This window comes from Perognathus longimembris, chromosome 7, assembly GCF_023159225.1.
Source record: "Perognathus longimembris pacificus isolate PPM17 chromosome 7, ASM2315922v1, whole genome shotgun sequence".
NCBI lineage: Eukaryota > Metazoa > Chordata > Mammalia > Rodentia > Heteromyidae > Perognathus > Perognathus longimembris.
Window position 1 is genome coordinate 34,543,361 of NC_063167.1, and position 19,851 is coordinate 34,563,211.

Genomic DNA, 19,851 nt, shown 5'->3' on the forward strand with positions numbered 1-19,851 from the left:
ACTCAGGGATGGATGCAAACTTCAAGAAAGCCAGACCCGGGGAGGGAGGGGAGAGGGGCTCAGCTCTTATGGCACCGGAGACTAGGTAGACCAAAGGTTCCAGGACACACACCTTACTGCAGGCATTCCAAGTGTAAACCTTTGGGTTGTCAAAGTGATGTACAGAGGGGTTACAGTTTCATAAGTAAGGCCATGGGTACATTTCTTGTACTATTTGTTACCTCCTCCCTCATTCCCTCTTCCCCTTTTCCCTCTCCCCCCCCCCAAGAGTGGTTCAGTTGGTTTACACCAAATTGTTTTTGCAAGTAATGTCTCTTTTTTGTTGTGATTGAGGTCATCTTCCCGACTTTCCCTCCCACCCCCTCTGCAACACCCCCCTCTGTCTTTTCTCCGACGGCCAGTTAGGTACTTCAGTACTTAATGCACGGGGAACAGACATCCGAATCCAGCCCACACCCCAAATTCCCAAGGCCGCCCTCACTCCGCTACCCCCAGAAATCCAGGGCAGACACAATGGGAACGCGGGCAGCGCGGAGGCCGCACTAGCCCCGGGCGCCCGCCGCCAATAGAAATATTGGGGTGCGCAGGGCAGGCTGGGCCTTGTAGTTGGGTGGCGCGCACCCGGTATAGGCCACCCCGAGGGGGAGGCGGAGCCGCCGCGTCACGTGAGTCCCCCCGCTCCAGCTCCCGCCGCCGCCGCCGCCGCTCCAGCTCCAGCTGTCTTTCTCTGTCTCGGGTGAGGCAGCCATCTTGCTCTGGCCGCGTGCTGGTGTTGGAGGACCCTCCCTGTTTCAGGTGAGACCCCCGGCGGTCCCGCCGCTCCACGGCCGTAGGCCGCGCTGCGCACGGTCTCCCCCCTCCCTCCCACGCCCTCTTCTTTCGACACCCGCCAACCGCTCGGGCTGCCACTTCCGCCGCGGCGCGGGGAGTGGGGGCGGAGGCGGCCGGCTTGGCCTGTCGGTTACCGGCGGCGCAGCTGGGGGTCGGCACCGGAGGGAAAGGTCCCACGCATCACCGCACTTCTGTGGAGGCGAGCTCGGGGAGAGGCCGGCTGTGGCCCCAGCCCAGAGATCCTGTCCCCGGAGGCGAGGGGACACCTCCCCCGCCGTCCCGTTCCTCCTCCTCCTCCAGCCACCCGCCACAATGTCAGAGGCTTTGAGCTTCGTACACCCGATCTGGGATCATCCGGTTTGATCCTTCCGGTCTCCAGATTGGGAAACTGAGGTTAGCACTACAGTCTTCCCCACCCACCACCACCTGGTCCAAGTCACGGCGACCCGCCGCTCGGTGGCCGCGCTCCTGACCCGGTTGTGGCAGTGTTTGTTTACATTCTGCCTGGAGGAGCTACGAGCCCATCCTTAAAAACCCCAGCACGCTGCCAAGTGATTGACCCCACTGGTAAATGTGTCACACAGCTAGTGAATGGCGGTTTCAACTTCCGTTCCCACGTTCTTTCACCAAATCTCAGCTGTCCTCTCCCCCCCCCCCCCCCCACCTTCAGGACTGGTAACAATGTTACCAGTTAGGAAAGTATCCCTGTGAGCCCCATCAAGTGCTGGATAAGATGACCTTTAACCCTCAAAGCAACTTTGGGAAGTCTTTGGGGCTAACTCCCTCAACTAATGTGAGAGGCACACAAATCCAAAGTAAAATACTTTTGTTTTGAAGCCTGAGGTGGTAGAACCTTGGGCTTCCGAATTCCGCAGCCTGCCCTTCTCTTATAGAAACCTCACATGATTTTTTTTTTAAGATGAGACCAAAGGTTCAGTTTTTAAAATTGTGTAAACATGATGTATGTATGTGAACGTGCCTGCTTGGAATTTAAGCACATGGTATCAAGTATTGATTAACCTCACTATTCACAGTTTTTCTTGAGTCCTTGAGGAAAGTGCTTAAATGACCCTTGGATCCCCAGGGAACCCAACGAATCTTGTAGCCTTAGGAAGTTCCTTCTCCACTTGGGTCATAAAAAAGAACTCTCCTTCAGACACTTTGTTTAACTTTTTTTTTAGTTTTTTGTTGTTTTTCAGGGCCCAGGTTTGGACTGGGCCTCAAGCTTACTTACTAGGCAGTCACACTTACCACTTTTGGGCCACACCTCCAGCCCTCTCATTTTTGTTAAATTGGGAAAGAGGTAAATTGTTGATAATTCATACCCTGCTGTTGCTAGCAGATATTTGAGATGGCATTACATATAAAACATAAGTGATAGATACAATAAAGATTGGATGTAGTAGGATATTAAGCCATGTGATTGTTGAGGTCTTCTGCAAATTCTGAGCTTGACTTCTCTCGTAGATTGAGTCTATTTACTAAGTCTCTTAATTTACTATTTACTCCAACTTACTAATAAAATAGCTCATTTCTTCCTCCCCTGCTGCCTTAAATTTCTAACTTCCCGAAAATTTCTTTTCTCTGAGGGACTCCTTGGAAATAAGATTTCTCCATTCTGATTTCTTAACCACCTGGAATAGAATTTATTCTTTCATCTACACATTTATTAAACAGTTATATTTATTCTTGCTTTCATTTCTTTTTTTTTTGGCCAGTCCTGGGCCTTGGACTCCGGGCCTGAGCACTGTCCCTGGCTTCTTCCCGCTCAAGGCTAGCACTCCGCCACTTGAGCCACAGCGCCGCTTCTGGCCGTTTTCTGTATATGTGGTGCTGGGGAATCGAACCTAGGGCCTCGTGTATCCGAGGCAGGCACTCTTGCCACTAGGCTATATCCCCAGCCTCTTGCTTTCATTTCAAACAAGTCAGGACTCTGCCTTGACTTTGCTTATTGCATCTCTTGGGGATTGTTACTTCAAAATGCAGAAGATTTCCTAAACTCCCTTTTTGCAAGAAATTCCTTAAGCACTTTATTACTTTATCTTCATGGCCACATTCTTTGATAGAGGCAGTATTAGTCCTTTTCTGTAAACATCTGAGTATCAAAATTAAGGTTTGCATCAGCAAGTGTTAAGTCTGTGGCGGAGCTAAGATCTACACACGTAAAACTCTTTGTTTTAGATGGTACACAATTCCTCCCATAAAAGCTGCTTGAGCATTACAATGTGATACTGGGCAAACAGTAAGAAATCATAGGTTGGGGCTGGGAATATGGCCTAGTGGCAAGAGTGCTTGCCTAGTATACATGAGGCCCTGGGTTCCATTCCTCAGCACCACATATACAGAAAATGGCCAGAAGTGGCCCTGTGGCTCAAGTGGCAGAGTGCTAGCCTTGAGCAAAAAAGAAGCCAGGGACAGTGCTCAGGCCCTGAGTTCACGGCCTAGGACTGGCCAAAAAAAAAAAAAGAAATCATAGGTTAGAATTGTCATTTGGGAACTGGACTTTAGGTATGTACAGATTAATACTTCAATTCAATGTCAGTACAGATTAGCAATTATATAATCTTTGTCATTTTTCAAGTATAGAAAACAATGTCTTTTTCACATGAGAAATGATGTTGCAGGAGTTAAAGACTTTGACAAAAAAGATTTAATAACAGCATTCCCTCCACATCTCAGTAATGACCTATTAAGCCACGGAACAAGTCAAACAAGATTTAAATTGGCTTTTATTTGTTTATATGGTGTGGAATGTTCTGCCCCATTATAAACATATATTTCCTTTGTAGGAATATCATTTGACCAGGCTAGAATACATAATTTTATAATCTTAAAATTCTTAAAATCCTCAAAATCAAGAGTACTTTGAAGAATCTTCCTCTGCAGTTACTTCCTATTAATGTAGCCAAGTGTATTTTTGTTAAGTTGTGCAGTTAAACATTTTACCCTAAATGTAAGGATATCTTATCAAATGTGAATTGGTGTATAAACACAAGGTATTTAATAAATTCTGCAGTGTTTCAGAAGCACTGAATGTCTGCAAATTTGTTACTATTTTCACATAATTAATAAGTCATCTGACCTTGGGTAAAGGACATGACTATTTCATACCTTAACCTTTACACAGCCTATTGTTGAGTTTATTTTCTCAGCCTGTTGGGGTTTTTTTCCCCTTTATTTTTTTTTAACAACTCTATGGTTCATGAGAAATAGAGTGATTAGGAAGAAAATGATCTGTTTGAAGGGTTTTGCTAATAACATTTGGTAACAGTTCTTTGCATAAAAGTCTTGAGAAAAAACTAGTATGCCAACAGGGATTTCATAATTGGTTAGATTTTACTGAATGCTGAAGAACTAAATTATATTTTAATGGGGTAATCCTCAAATAGATGACTTTGACTTTTTTTTTTAATGATGCTGGGGATTGAACTCAGAACTCAGGGTTTTGCCCATGCTAGGCAAGCATTTTACTACAGAGTTACATCTACAACACTCTTTTCCGCTTGTGTATTTGACTCCTTTGTGATATGATTAAATTTCAGGTTTATGAAGCGAGAAGTTATTAATATGTGTTAATAGGGACATTATTAATATGGTCATTGTGTTAATATATATGGAAAGTTCAGTGAGCCAAGAAGTACTGTTTATATAAATGGTTTTTTAATTTCTGGTTAAACGGTGACTTTAACAAATCTATTTTTCCCCCTCCCTAGATTTATCAACAGCATGAATCAAGAAAAGTTAGCCAAACTTCAGGCTCAGGTCCGGATAGGGGGCAAGGTGAGTGTGGTGTAAAAACACTTGAGAGGAGAATGGATGATTATCAGGTAGTATTACTATTTTGGATTTGTGGTCGCTGAAAGTATAAAAACCTCTTCAATAATTAAGATCCAACCACATTCCAATATGAAAATAATCTGTCTAGATCTACACATAACAAGAATGCTATCTCCAGTGGTGCAGTGGCGAGAGCCACTTTTGAATCCAGACAATCAACACATTCCATGACATGAACAAATTACCCAACTAGAGTAGTAATTATGAAATATCTAACATGGTTTCTGGCACTGGCAAGTGCTATACTCTACAGGGCATGCCAGGTGCTAGGGTTACCTTATCTTGACTGATGATCATGTAGTGCAGATAGGCTTACAGGAAGTTTTGAGATGTTTGAGCTGATGGTATAGTTTGTTAATGTGGCCACAAATTCCTACCCATTCTCCTATGTTGGTGAATATGAACATGAGCTGGGTGCTTGTGGCTCACACCTGTAATCCTAGGCTGAGATCTGAGGATTACAATTTGAAGCCAGCCCAGGTAGGAGAGTCCATGAGACTCCTATCTCCAGTTAGCTACCAGAAAACTGGAAGTGGACCTGAGGTTCAAAGTGGTAGAGTACTAGCCTTGAGCAAAAGAGCTCAGGGACAGCACCCAGGCCCTCAATTCAAGCCCTACAACAGACAAAAAAAAAAAAAGAAAGAACATAAGCTTTCTCATTCCTTGAAGTAGCCCCAGGCTTAAGGAAAATATTTTACCCTTGTCTTTGCCCAGTATACTGTATGGGTAGATAAGAAACTGTATCAGGAGCTCTGTTATTTACATTGATAATAACCAGAGCTCCTGGGGATGGTGACAGGAGTGGGGAAGGTAAGAGGTGACTTTACCTTCTCCTTTCATAATGTCACAGTTATATGACTGGGGTCATATTAACGTACTCATAATCACAGAAGTCACATTGTAGCATCAAGCATAATTTAGTACATCAATAAAAAGACTAGGGATATTCAGGAACCATAGGTTGGACATTTCTGGAAAGACTTGATGCAGCACATCACAATTACACGTTTTAAATCAGTGGTTGATAAATTCATTGATCTACTGTTTATTGAGCACAAAGTTGATAAGTAAGATGCCTTGCTCTGATACAGCTCAGCTTGGAAAAGAGACATGTTCAGTTACCTTTAGGAATTGTGAGTTATAAAGAACTACAAGGTGCTTTTGCTTGGGAGGAGGCAAGCTGGGATTTAAAGGATAAAGAAAAACTTATTACTTGCCTGGTACTAGTGGGTTGCACCTGTAATCTAGCTATTCTTGATAAAAAAAAAAATATATAGCATTGTCGGGACTAGGAATGTGGCTTAGTGTAGAGTGCTTGCCTAGCATGCATGAAGCCCTGGGTTCTATTCCTCAGCACCACATAAACAGAAAAGGCCAGAAGTAGCACTGTGGCCCAAGTGGCAGAGTTCTAGCCTTGAGCAAAAGAAGCTCAGGGACAGTGCTCAGGCCCTGAGTTCAAGCCCCAGGACTGGCAAAAATAAATAAATAAATAAAAGTTAAAAAAAATACATAATTTTCATCCTGTTTTCCCTGGCCCAAATCCTAAGCATCATCCTAGATTCTTGTCTTCCTCACGTTCTGCATCTAATCCATCTGAAATCTCTGTGACAGTCTCACCTTCATTATCTCTACTGCCACACTGCCATCTCTTCCCAGGAATGTTGTAGGAACACTCTGACTACTGTCATTATAGTCTGATTGGTAGCCCATTATCTACACGGCAACCTTAGTTGTAAATAAATAAATAGATGAAGTCATTCCCATACCTAGGACATTGAATGTCTTCCTGTTGCAGTTAGAATAAGATCCAACTTCTACCAATGGTGTTCTAGGCTACTCTATCTGGCCTTGTCTATTTCTCAGATTTTATTTTTCTCTTCTTACTGTTTGCTCTGCTTTAGCCATATTGGCTCACTTTCTCTAGAAAGTACAAGTTCAGCCTTGTGTCATTTTGCTTGGATCACTCTTCCCTTAGTTGTGGGTCTCAATTGATGTCACCTTTTCAGAGGATGTTTGCCTGGACATTTTAATAAAATAATACTTTGCTCCCACCCAGACATTCTTAGTTACCATCGTCTATTTTTGCTGTTGTTTATTATAGCCTTTATCTTGTTTGAATTGATCTAACTTGTTTATGTATTTATTCACCTTTCTCTGTTACTATAGGTTAAGAACTTAAAGCAAGAACTTGATATCTCTTCATTCCTAGATTCTCAAATTACAGAATGCTTATATAGTAGTGATTTAATCCTCAGTATATTATTATTCTTAAGAGTTTAGCCAGGGGGCTAAGAATGTGGCTTAATAATAGTGTTTGCATAGCATGCATGAAGCCCTGGGTTCAGTTCCTCAGTACCACATAAATACAAAAAGCTGGAAGTGGCACTGTGGCTCAAGTGGTAGAGTGCTATCCTTGAGCAAAAGAAACTCAAGGATAATGCCCAGGCCTTGAGTTCAAGCCTCAGGACCGGGGGGGGGGGGGGGGGTGGAGTTACACAGGCCTCGGACTGGATTGGCAAAGATTGGAAGATTTGTAAGGGTTTTAAGAAAAATTTCTTTTTTTTTTTGGCCAGTCCTGGGCCTTGGACTCAGGGCCTGAGCACTGTCCCTGGCTTCTTCCCGCTCAAGGCTAGCACTCTGCCACTTGAGCCACAGCGCCCCTTCTGGCCGTTTTCTGTATATGTGGTGCTGGGGAATCGAACCTAGGGCCTCGTGTATCCGAGGCAGGCACTCTTGCCACTAGGCTATATCCCCAGCCCCAAGAAAAATTTCTTATGTTTCAAAATTGTTATAAAGTGCACTATGTTGTCCAGAAGTTATAAAATATGTTTTATTAGCAAACAGTATTTTGAGACATAAAGAAATGATAAAGCGGGGGCTGGGAATATGTCTAGTGGCACTCTATGGCCTAGACTGCTTGCCTCGTATACATGAAGCCCTGGGTTCAATTCTCCAGCACCATATATACAGAAAACGGCCAGAAGTGGCGCTGTGGCTCAAGTGGCAGAGTGCTAGCTTTGAGCAAAAAGAAGCCGGGGACAGTGCTCAGGCCCTGAGTCCAAGCCCCAGGACTGGCAGCAAAAAAAAAAAAGATAAAGGCTATACATAGATAAGAATAAGAACTGGCAAGACCTGCTCTTGAAAAACCTGGTTTAGAGTAACAGACAACTCTGAACAATCTTAATTATTATTACCATTACTATTAGTAGTAGTAATGATATTATTATCATTATTACTTACTAGTAATTGTTTAGATTTTTTAAATTATTATTATTCCTATTTAGGTTCTTTTTTAGTAATTATTACAATTCCTATTTTAAAATGTGAATTTGGGGGCTGGGAATGTGGTTTAGCTGTAGAGTGCTTGCCTAACATTCGATTCCTCAGCACCACATACACAGAAAAGGCTGGATGTGGCACTGTGACTCAAGAGGTAGAGTGCTAGACTTGAGCAAAAAAGAAGCCAGGGACAGTGCTCAGGCCCTGAGTCCCATGCCCCAGGACTGGCACAAAAAAAGTAAGTTTTAAGATTGTGGTGGGAAAAAAAAAAGATTGTGGTGGATAGGAAAATGTAATTGCTATTGTCAGTTGCTAGGTATGCTAACATCTGGTTATTTTCCAGGGTACAGCTCGCAGAAAGAAGAAGGTGGTACATAGAACAGCTACAGCTGATGACAAAAAGCTTCAGAGTTCTCTAAAAAAACTGGCAGTGAATAATATAGCTGGTATTGAAGAGGTATGATCACTTTGAAACTTAAAATTGTGGGCAAACAGTACATATGTACATAATTGTCTAGACTTTTCAATATCAGCTGAGAAGAATCTTTTATATTGTCACTTGGATGTCTTTGAAAGACAAGCTGTTGATTTTGCTTTCTGGATGAAACCAAATTATTTTAGTAAAAATGTTTTTTTATATTTTTCAGACTCAGTTATTTGCATATAATAAAACTCATTTTGAATTTTAATGTAAAATAAAGATTTTTTCTCCTTTTATTCTCTTTTGTTTTTATGCCAGTAACAGGGCTTAAACTTGGGGCCGTAAGCTCTCATTCAGTTTTCTTGCTCCTAGCTGACACTAAAATTTGAGCCAAAGCTTCAGTCTGACATTTTGCTAGTTAATTGGAGATGTGGTCTCTGGGACTCCCCTATCTCCACTCCTCTGGATGATTTCAACTGAGATCCTCCAGATCTCAGCCTCATGCATTGCCAGGTTTTCAGGCTTATACCATGTGTTCTTGGCTCTTAGGATAAAGAGTCTTACTAGGCACCTTAAACCAAGCTAGCCTGCGTGTGCCTCCTGAGTGCTGGGAATACAGATGTGTCCACCACAGCTGCCAAGATACTTTTTCTAATAATATGGAGGTAAACGTCAGTATTGCCTCAATATATACATATTGGTGTCAGTACTGGGGCTTGAACTCAGGGCCTACATGCTATTGTAGTGTTCTACCACTTGAGCAACAGTATTTCTTCACAGTAGTTTTTGTTTGTTTTTTAACTCTAAGCTCACCTTTGTATTCTATAATAACTCTCTCTTTTTTGGTTTTTGGTTTTTTGGTGCTGCTCCTGAGGCTTGAACTCAGGGCCTGGACCCTATTCCTGAACTTTTGTGCTCAAGGCTAGTGCTTTCCCCTTGGCCTTCAACTCTGCTTCTGGCTCTTTTTTTTTTTTTTTTTTTTTTTTTTTGTCGGTTGTGGGGATTGAACTCTGGGCCTGGGCTCTGTCCCTGAACTCTTCAGCTCAAGGCTAGCACTCTATCACTTGAGCCACAGTGCCACTTGTGGTTTTCTGATGGTTAATTGGAGATAAGAGTCTCACGGGGCTGGGAATATGGCCTAGTGGCAAGAGTGCCACTGGTTAATTGGAGATGGGCGTTTCACTGATTTGTTTGCCCGGGTTGTCCTCAGATGTCAGCCTTGTGAATGGATAGGATTATAGGTCTGAGTCACTAGTGCCCAACTTCTCACTATCTTTGCTCAGTCCCTCCTGAAATCACAATCTTCCTGCTCTGCCTCCCAAGAAGCTAGGATTGTAGGCATGTGCCACCCACCATGCCCAACTATTTTTTTTTAATTAGGACTCACTAAAGATTACTACTTTTAAGAATCCACTGGGGGCTGGGAATATGGCCTAGTGGCAAGAGTACTTGCCTCCTACACATGAAGCTCTCGGTTTGATTCCCCAGCACCACGTATATGGAAAACGACCAGAAGGGCGCTGTTGCTCGGGTGGCAGAGTGCTAGCCTTGAGCAAAAAGAAGCCAGGGACAGTGCTCAGGCCCTGAGTCCAAGGCCCAGGACTGGCCAAAAAAAAAAAAGAATCCACTGGGTGCCAGTGGCTCACATCTATAATCCTATGTACTCAGGAGGCTAGGCTTTAAGGATGCTAGTTCTAAGCCACCTGCGGCAGGAAAGTCTAAGACTCTTATCTCCAATTAACTCACAAAAGCCAGAAGTGGAGCCGTGGCTTAAGTGGTAGAGCGCACTAGCTTTGAGCACAAAAACTCAGAGACAGCACCCAGGCCCTGAGTTCCAGCCCCAAGACCAGCACAAAAATATTAAAAACATATAAATCCATTTGTTGTATTTTTTTTCCTTTTTGCCAGTCCTGGGGCTTGGACTCAGGGCCTGAGCACTGCCCCCGGCTTCTTTTTGCTTAAGGCTAGCACTCTACCTCTTGAGCCACAGCACCACTTCTGGCTTTTTCTGTTTATGTGGCGCTGAGGAATCGAACCCAGGACTTCATGCATGCTAGGTAAGCACTCTACCCGCTGAGCCACATTCTCATCCCCCATTTGTTGTATTTTGATGGTACTACTTTTGATCAAACAAGAGATCAAAGATTAATGTTATTACAGGAGATATTTGAAAATTATCAGCTACTTGTAATGTTACCATCCATTTCTTTCTCATTATTCGGTTTCAGTGTTTACATGTTCACTGCCATAAGCTAGATTCAATCATATCATTACTAGCTCATAATTGTCACATTACCACCTCATAAATTTTAGTGCCAATTCTTGGATTTGCAGGGCCTTGCACTCTTGGTTGGGTTTTGTTTGCGTAAGACTCAGCACTTTACCACTTGAGCCACATCTTACATTTTTCCACTTTCATAATTTTTAATAGGTTATTAAAACATGAATCAGAAATAACATGGAAAGGAGAAATAGCAGAATTAATTTTTTTAATGTGTGTGCCAATACAGGGGCTTAAACTCTGGGCTTCAGCTCAGGACTGACACTGTACCATTGCCAGCTCCTTGCTGGTTTATTGAAGATAAGAATCTCCCAGATTATTCTGCCCAGGCTATCTTTCAGTCGTGATTCTCAGATTTCAGCTGCCTGAGTAGCTCAGATTATAGGTGTAAGCCACTGGCATCTGGATCTGAATTGATTTTTGACACTAGAAAAGTCATCTTCTGGAACTCAGGAGGCTGAAATCTGATGATCATGGTTCAAAGCCAGAAAAGAAAAGTCATCATCTTTCTTATATTTTTTATTTTTGGCCATTCCTACGGCTTGAACTTGGGGCCTAGGCACTGTCCCTGAGCTGCTTCCTTTTGCTCAAGGCAAGCACTCTACCACTAAGCCACATTCCCAGTCCAAGTCATCATCATCATCTTCTTTTTTTTTTTTTTGCCAGTCCTGGACCTTGAACTCAGGGCCTGAGCACTGTCCCTGGCTTTTTTTTTTTTTTTTTTGCTCAAGGCTAGCACTCTGCCACTTGAGCCACAGCGCCACTTCTGGCCATTTTCTATATATGTGGTACTGAGGAATTGAACCCAAGGCTTCAGATATACGAAACAAGTACTCTTGCCACTAGTCCATATTCCCAGCCCTTCCAAGTCATCTGCTTTTAAAAGTTGTTTTTCTAGGTGAGGAGAGTATGAAACTGTCCACCACACCCAGGAGGATTAAAGATGTTTATGGCTTTTTTGTTCTTTTTCTTTTTTCTGTTTTTGGTGGTACTGGGGTTTGAACTTAGGATTGCTACAGGAATCACTTTATTTTATTCACTGGTAGGAAGAGCAATGAGTCACATTCTGTACATAACTGTAAAATAATATCGTGAGGGGTGGTAGCATGGAAGTATGCACAAAGCTTACAGTCCTCATAAAATTTGACATCAGCCTCACAAAACCTTATAACATCTGAGAAATCAGATACTTACTGTGTTTTTTATCCTTTAACAATCTTTTTCAACCAACATGAAGTAGTCAATGAAAGAGGAATTTTCTCATAAATATTTAAGTGCCATCACATATATGGAGTAGCAATAAAATTTTAAGATATCCATTAATTCTCAAAACTAAAGCTAGCTTGCTTAGTGGGGATTTGGATTTTTTGAAAATCAGGTAATTTGGGTATGGTAGTGCATATCTATAATCCTAGCATCAGGAAGATTGAGAGTTCAAGAACAGCCTGGGCTATATAATGAGTTCAAGGCCAGCGCTAAATAAACCAAGGGCTAGGAATATAGTTTAACCATCCAAAAAAAAAAAAAAAAGCCAGAATTGGAGCTCTGGCCCAAGAGTATTTGTCTTGAGCAAATAAAGAGAGAGCACTCAAGCTCTGAGTTCAAGCTCCTGTACGCTCACTAAAATATATATATATATATATATTTTTTTTTTTACACTTGTAAAAAAGCTGTCTCAAGGGCTGGGAATATGGCCTAGTGGTAGACTGTCTCGTATATAGGAAGCCCTGAGTTCAATTCCTCAGCACCACATATATAGAAAAAGCCAGAAGTGGCGCTGTGGCTCAAGTGGTAGAGGGCTAGCCTTGAGCAAAATTAAGCCAGGAACCAGTCCTCAGGCCCTAAGTTCAAGCCCCAGGACTGGCAAAAAAAAAAAAGTGTGTCAAGTGTTGGAATTTGAGACATTTTTACTTATACACTTTAAAGTCACAACAGATTTGAAATCCGTCCCTCAAGTAAGATGCTACTCCACCAAGTAGTAATTGTACTGATTTTGTTTGGTAGTGTAAATTGAGTAGGAAAATGGGTAGTGTCATTAATTGTCCTTTTGTTTGTTTGGTCAGTTGTGGGGCTTGAACTCTGGGTTTGGGTGCTGTTCCTGAGCTCTTCAGTTCAATGCTAATCCTCTACTACTTGAGCCACAGCACCACTTCTGGTATTGTCATGAAGAAGTTAGTTTGGGGGGCCGGGAATATGGCCTAATGGCAAGAGTGGTTGCCTCCCATACATGAAGCCCTAGGTTCGATTCCTCAGCACCACATATATCGAAAATGGCCAGAAGTGGCACTGTGGCTCAAGTGGCAGAATGCTAGCCTTGAGCAAGAAAAGAAGCCAGGGACAGTGCTCAGGCCCTGAGTTCAAGGCCCAGGACTGCAAATAAATAAATAAATAATTTTTAGGCTGAAAATATCACTTAGCAGTAGAGTGCTTACCTTGCATGTAGGAAGCCCTGGGTTCGATTCCTCAGCACCACATAAACAAAAAAGCCAGAAGTGGCACTGTGGCTCAAGTGGCAGAGGACTAGCATTCGACAGTGCTCAGGCCCTGAGTTCTGTATATCCATCCATGTATGTGAACTTTTTTCTTATAAAAGTCTGAGTTTGGGGAATATGGCCCAGTGGTAAAGTGCTTGCCTTGTATAGATGAAGCCCTGGGTACGATTCCTCAGCACCACATATATAGAAAAAAGCGAGAAGTGGAGCTGTAGCTCAAGTGGTAGAGTGCTAGCCTTGAGCAAAAAGAAGCCTTGGACAGTGCTCAGGCCCTGAGTCCAAGCCCCAGGACTGGTAAAATAAATAAAAATAAAATAAAAATAAATTAGAATCTATATTTCAAACTCAGACTTCTATTTGCTTTTTTTTTTTTTTTTTTTTTGCCAGTCCTGGGGCTTGAACTCAGGGCCTGAGCACTGTCCCTGGCTTCTTTTTACTCAAGGCTAGCACTCTGCCACTTGAGCCACAGTGCCACTTCTAGCCGTTTTCTGTATATGTGATGCTAGGGAATTGAATCCAGGGCTTCATGTATGGGAGGCAAGCACTCTTGCCACTAGGCCATATTCCCAGCTGAAATATAGATTCTACAAATACAGTTTTGTAGTTTTGACTATCCTAATAATTTTTGTCATCTACACAATTAAATTCTATTGGTGGGATCTTTCTCCACCTATACCCATTATTTAACTAGTTGCTACTTTGAGACTTCATGGCTGTTAAGGAGAAAACCATAATTGTGTAAATACTTTTTAAAAGATAGTCTTTTAAGCTGGGCACGGGTGGCTCACAGCTGTAATCCTAGCTATTCAGAGATCTAAGAGTTGCACTTCAAAGCCAGCCCAAGCAGTAAAGTCTATGAGACTCTTATTTTCAGTTAATCACCAGAAAACCAGAAGTGGTGCTATGACTCAAAGTAGTAGAGCACTGGCTTTGAATGACAAAGCTCAAGGAGAGTGGCCAGGCCCTGAGTTCAAGCCCCTCAGCCGACAGGAAAAAAAAAAAAGATATGTTTTAGTTTTATTCGTTTAGTTATTCTTAGCTTGTGACGTACATTTTTTAAATATTGTGATTTTTTTGCAGGTGAACATGATTAAAGATGACGGGACAGTTATTCATTTCAACAACCCCAAAGTACAAGCTTCCCTCTCAGCTAACACCTTTGCAATTACTGGTCATGCAGAAGCCAAACCAATCACAGAAATGCTTCCCGGAATATTAAGTCAGCTCGGAGCTGACAGCTTAACAAGTCTTAGAAAGTTAGCAGAACAGTTCCCTCGGCAAGGTAAGTATTGTAAGTTAGGACCCTTTTCCTTCCTCACTTTAATTAAAGAACTTAATAATTTAAAAGATACCCCATTCCTTTTTTTTTTTTTTATAAATATACAAGGCAAGTGCTCTACCAATCCCCAGCCAAGTGTCCCCAAACTGAGGGGATTTACCTTAATATGTAATTATTTTACATAATAACAATTGTATGCTTCATAAAATTTCTTCGGATTGGGAATGTGGCTTAGTGGTAGAGTGCTTGCCGAGCAGAAACTTTCTCTAATAAATGTATAGTGTGGTCTATAGAATACTCAGATGAAATAATCATAAACAAATAATCATAAATTCTGAATTTCCAAGATAATCTTAGTCTTGATACCAAATGTCTTTTGTCCCCAAAAATCAAAGAGACTGATATTTCAGTGTTCATGCTACGTAAAAGAATGGAAAAAGTGTTGAATAATAATTTTTATCTGGATAATATGGCCAGTATAATTATAATAATATTTTTGTATTCCAGCTTATTTAAGTTATTCCACTTGGCATATAACATTTACCTTTGTTTTGCATTTGTCACTACATTTAGTATATATCTAAGTTAAAGTTTTATTGATTTTAATATTTCTTAAGAAAAACAAAAGTAGATTTTATACTGACCAGTAGTAAGCTTTTTCTGATCAGCTATATGACATTTAGACAAGAATAAAAAGGCACATTACAGTGTTCTGTAAAGTTCTTTATTTTCTGAGACTAATATTAAAACAAACTTATTGTAGTGTTGGATAGCAAGGCACCAAAACCAGAAGACATTGATGAGGAGGATGATGATGTTCCAGGTAAATCACATTCCTTATTCTTTCTCTTTTTTTTCAGTCAAGCAAAAAAAATTTAACTAGAAGGCAGATGAAAAATAAATGAGATATTTAACAGAATTACAAAGAATTTTGTGTTTCTTTGGGGGATTTAATTCATAATATGCAGTAGTCCACCTCATACTCTTGACAAAAAGACTTGTCATCTAGTAATATAACAATACATATCCTGTAGTTACATGTTTTTACAATGTAACATGAACAGAATATATATATATATACACATATATATTTCATATACTAAAACCCTATCGTCTTTACAGGAAAAAAATGTTGAATCATTTAATGAATTTTAATCATTTCTTATTTAAAAAATAATTCATATAACCAACTATGAGATTTCTTTAGTCCGAGGTTGTTTTTTTCTATCTTTCTTTTGGTACCAATCTGGGGGCTTGAACCCAAGACCTTGATGCTGTCCCTGAGCTTTTGTACTCAAGGCTAGTGCTCTACCATTTGAGTCATAGTCCACTTCTGGCTTTTTGGTGGCTAATTGGAAATAAGAATCTCATAGACTTTCCTACCTTGGCTGGCTTCAAACCATGATCCTTTGATCATGATTTAGTTAGTAGCTAGGATTACAGGCATGAGCCACTGGCACCTGACTTAGTCTTAAGATTTTTTTTTTAACATCCTTTTAATCTCATTTCATTTATTGTATAGGATTTGTTGATTGTGAATTTTTAATTTAAATTGATTTACAATGGTATAGACAGGATTAACGAAAAGGATAAAATCCTCTCATTTAGAACTTAGAAATCAGCAATTATCACATAATTGCTTTTATCATATAAAGCCTTTTATTGCTTGTATTTGTTAAATTGAAATCACTATCATTAAAAATATGCAGTTACTTAAAAAATTCTGTGAGAATTATAAATTGGCATATGAAAATGGGATTTGCCTTAGTTTGCATAGATTTTAAAAATAATAAACATTTCTAAGACTACTGTTTTAAATTAATTAATAAATGAATCAGTATTAGTAAAATACTACCAATTCATTTTTGCCTTGTTCTAATTTGGCTAATCTTAATTGTAATAATTTTTATTTTATTGGGGTTAAAAGTTAGATATTCCATTTACTTTTTTATTTTTCTTTGAATCATTTGCTTTTTTTTCTTTCTTTTTTGCCAGATCTTGTAGAAAATTTTGATGAAGCATCAAAGAATGAAGCAAACTAAAATCTTTTCTGGTTTTTGGAAGCTGGCATGGACTAGATTTAACAAATCAGCTATGTGGTTCCAAAGTTTTACAGACATGGAGAACATCACATTACTAGTACAGTAATATAAATATTTTGTATATTAACAATGCTGTTTATTCAGCATTTTTTGGTCATTTGATTTTGCATTTTGCACTTCCAGGATCTATACTTTTGGTCAAAATATGAAGTAGTGGTGCAGTTTGAGGGTTTTGGGTTTTAGATTCTTCTTTTTGGGGGGGGTGTCTTTGGTGTATGTATGTATATGTATGCGTGTGGTATGTGTGTTCACAGTGGAGAGCAATTCGAAAACAGTTCTATTTATCCTCTCCTTCCCTAGTAGAAATAAAGCAAATCTTCCCATTTGTTACCTTTTTTCCCCAATAATGAACAGAATTAATGAAAAATGAGTACTTGACTTCAGATCTAAAGAGTTTTTTTTTTTTATCATTGGAGGTCTGGTTTTAATTTACTTGGCTAACTATCATAGTTTTCATACATTTTTCTGGGTTCAAATGTCTTGAGACATTTTGCCATCCACTTGTAGCTGAAGTAACAAGTTGGGTATCTTTGGTGTGGTTGCCTTTGGTTCATTCTACCGAGTCAGACCCAGAAGAACTTCTACTAGCTTTCTTCCTGATAGGCTATTTTCCCTCTCACTTTGGTCTTTAAATAGCCTGATCCGCCTTTGGTAATTAATATTCTTCCTCATCTTCTGCCTAGCCTAAGAGGGATGTTCTCCATAGAGAGTTAAATGAGTGCCTAGTACCTCTTTTTGTAAGATTTTGTTCCCTCATCTTGAGGAACAACGATTCCATCTTTAGCTTTATATTTCCCCTCAATGTTACCGTTTGGTAGATTTCAAACTAAAGTAGCATGTGCTTTTTTTTTCTAGCATGTGCTTGCTAGAAACATTCATGCCAGCCATATCCTGTATCCTAGCTGTTCTCATTAGCAGGTGCAAGAATGCCTCTGTTTCCGCAAAGTTGACATTTCGAATGTCCTTTTAAATGATTTAAAAAAAAAAAATAGGCCATAGACTCATGCTCTAGCACAAATGGGCATTCCATAACATGGTACTGGCCTCAAGGGGATTCATCATTCCTACTCTTGGCCTTGAACCTACCTCTAGGTTAGATCTTATTATTGTAACTGCTCACAACACCCTCTGCATGCTTATAACAATGCTTTGGGAGGGGGAGCACTGTAAAACACACTATTTATTTTTCACCTTTTAGAGGGTCTTGGAGATAAGTTGCATTCTTTCACTCAAGTTTCCTTCTTGCTATTTGCTAAAAGCTTGCATTTTGCATATCAGCATTTATTATATCCAATATTTTAAGGATAAGATTTAGAAAATCTAGCATTTTTCTGGCCTATCACTATACTAACTGCAGCTTAACCATACAGCATTCCAGCTTATGTTTCAAGGTAGATATCTTTACTTGATATCTAAAGTTCAAGACCAACAACATGAGAAATCTGTAGACATGAAGGCATAGTTCTTGTGGAGGTTTTTTCTTTTTCATCCAAACACTTCAAGTCCTATTTTATAAGTTCGTTGATTTTCCTGTTATGTTTTATTTAATATATGGACTTAATAAAATAACAGTAATAAAATAACAGTACAAAGGAGGACCGTATTTCCTCTTGTGCTTCTCTTATTATTGTCTATAGAATTTCCTTCTTTTGTGTTTCTCCTTTACTCCTCAGCCCCAGTGAATTTTAGTGCAGTAATTTTGAAATAATATCTCATCTATTGTTAGCATAGTAGTTGCGCGTGGTCTACAATAGTTAAAAAGTCTCTTCCTCCAGCTACCTCAGAGGGGCACATTGTGTTGCAGAGAGTATAGGGTGGACAACTTCAACTGTTAGGGACAATAAGATAGCAGGGCCTGGGTGGTTGTAGCTCATGCCTGTTACCTTACCTACTTAGGAGTCTGAGACCTAAGGATCACAGTTGGAAGCCAGCCTGGGCAGGAAAATCCACACTTATGTCTAATTAACCACAAAAGCTAAAAGTAGAGCTGTATGTCTGGAGGTAGAGCACTAGCCAAAAAGCTCAAGGACAGACCTCAGGCCCAGAAACAAACAAACAAAAAGGACAGGCAATATAGTGAATGAAGAAAAAAAAAAAAAAAGACAATGCATCTAGAAAGACTTTTCTGGATCAGACACTGCAAATAAAGTAAATGGAAATGGAAAGAAATGCAGTTTTACTGAATTGGAAAGTTTAATATTGGTAACATGTCAACACTCTTCAAAGTGCTATATACAGGTTTGCTGTAATCCTTTTAGAATCTGATGTTTTAGAAGGGTGTAAGCCTTTCCAAAAACTCACATGGGAGGATGGGAATATGGCCTACTAGTAAAGTGCTCGCCTCATATACATGAAGCCCTGGGTTTGATTCCTCAGCACCATATACATAGAAAAAGCTGGAAGTAGTGCTATGGCTGAAGTGGTAGAGTGCTAGCCTTGTGCAAAAGGAAGCCAGGGACAGGGCTCAGGCCCTGAGTTCAAGCCCCGGGACTGGCAAAACAAAACAAAACAAAACAAAAATTCACATGGAATCTCAAGAGACACAAACAGTTGAAAAATAAAATTTCAGACTCACTTTCTCACTTTCAAAGCTGATTGCTACAAAGCCAAATCAAAATCAAACAATTCAAAAGTATTAACATAAGGAAATGTATAGACCAGTGAAATTAACAGAGAACCCAGAAGTAAACCCTCAAATGTATGGTTAAATGCTTTTCAATAAGCATGTCATGACCAATAGGATAAGACTTCCAGCAAATATTACTGAGAAAATGATATCCACTGTAAAAAATGAAGTTGTAGTTTAGCTTTATACTATGCACAGATCTCAAATTAGATTAAAAAAAAACTATAAAGGGAAATAGATCAAAATCCATGAAGGGAGAAGCTTCATGACTTAAATTTGAAAATGATTGCGTATATATGATATTCAAATAAGTACAGGCAACCACAAAGGATAAATTGTACTACGTCAAAATGTAAAAAATACAAGAGGAGGGCTGGGAATATGGCCTAGCGGTAAAAGTGCTCACCTTGCATACATGAAGCCCTAGGTTCGATTCCTCAGCACCACATATATAGAAAAAGCCGGAAGTGACGCTGTGGCTCAAGTGGTAGAGTGCTAGCCTTGAGCAAAAAGAAGCCAGGGACAGTGCTCAGGCCTTTAGTTCAAGCCCCAGGATGGCAAAAACAAAACAACAACAACAACAAAAATACAAGAGGAAACATCCTACAGAATGTATAGGAAATATTTGTAAGTCAAGTATTGGATAAAATGAGCATTCAAAAGACAATTACATTTCAACAACAAAGCTCAATATAGAAATGGA

At 40.2% G+C, this 19,851-nt stretch overlaps 1 protein-coding gene across 2 annotated transcripts; it reads left to right on the forward strand.

Annotated features, from left to right (window-relative positions):
* The first annotated feature begins 634 nt into the window (after nucleotides 1-634).
* Btf3l4 (basic transcription factor 3 like 4) lies at nucleotides 635-18,125 on the forward strand. 2 transcript variants are annotated; one of them, XM_048351307.1, is made up of 6 exons: nucleotides 635-795; nucleotides 4,545-4,611; nucleotides 8,291-8,404; nucleotides 14,222-14,423; nucleotides 15,184-15,243; nucleotides 16,416-18,125. In XM_048351307.1, the coding sequence occupies exons 2-6, from the start codon at nucleotides 4,558-4,560 to the stop codon at nucleotides 16,460-16,462; spliced, it is 477 nt and encodes a 158-aa protein (XP_048207264.1). In that variant the 5' UTR covers nucleotides 635-795; nucleotides 4,545-4,557; the 3' UTR covers nucleotides 16,463-18,125. The 2 variants fall into 2 exon arrangements, with proteins under 2 accessions (XP_048207264.1, XP_048207265.1); XM_048351308.1 differs by lacking the exon at nucleotides 4,545-4,611 and having other exon boundaries at nucleotides 658-795.
* The last annotated feature ends 1,726 nt before the right edge of the window (nucleotides 18,126-19,851 follow it).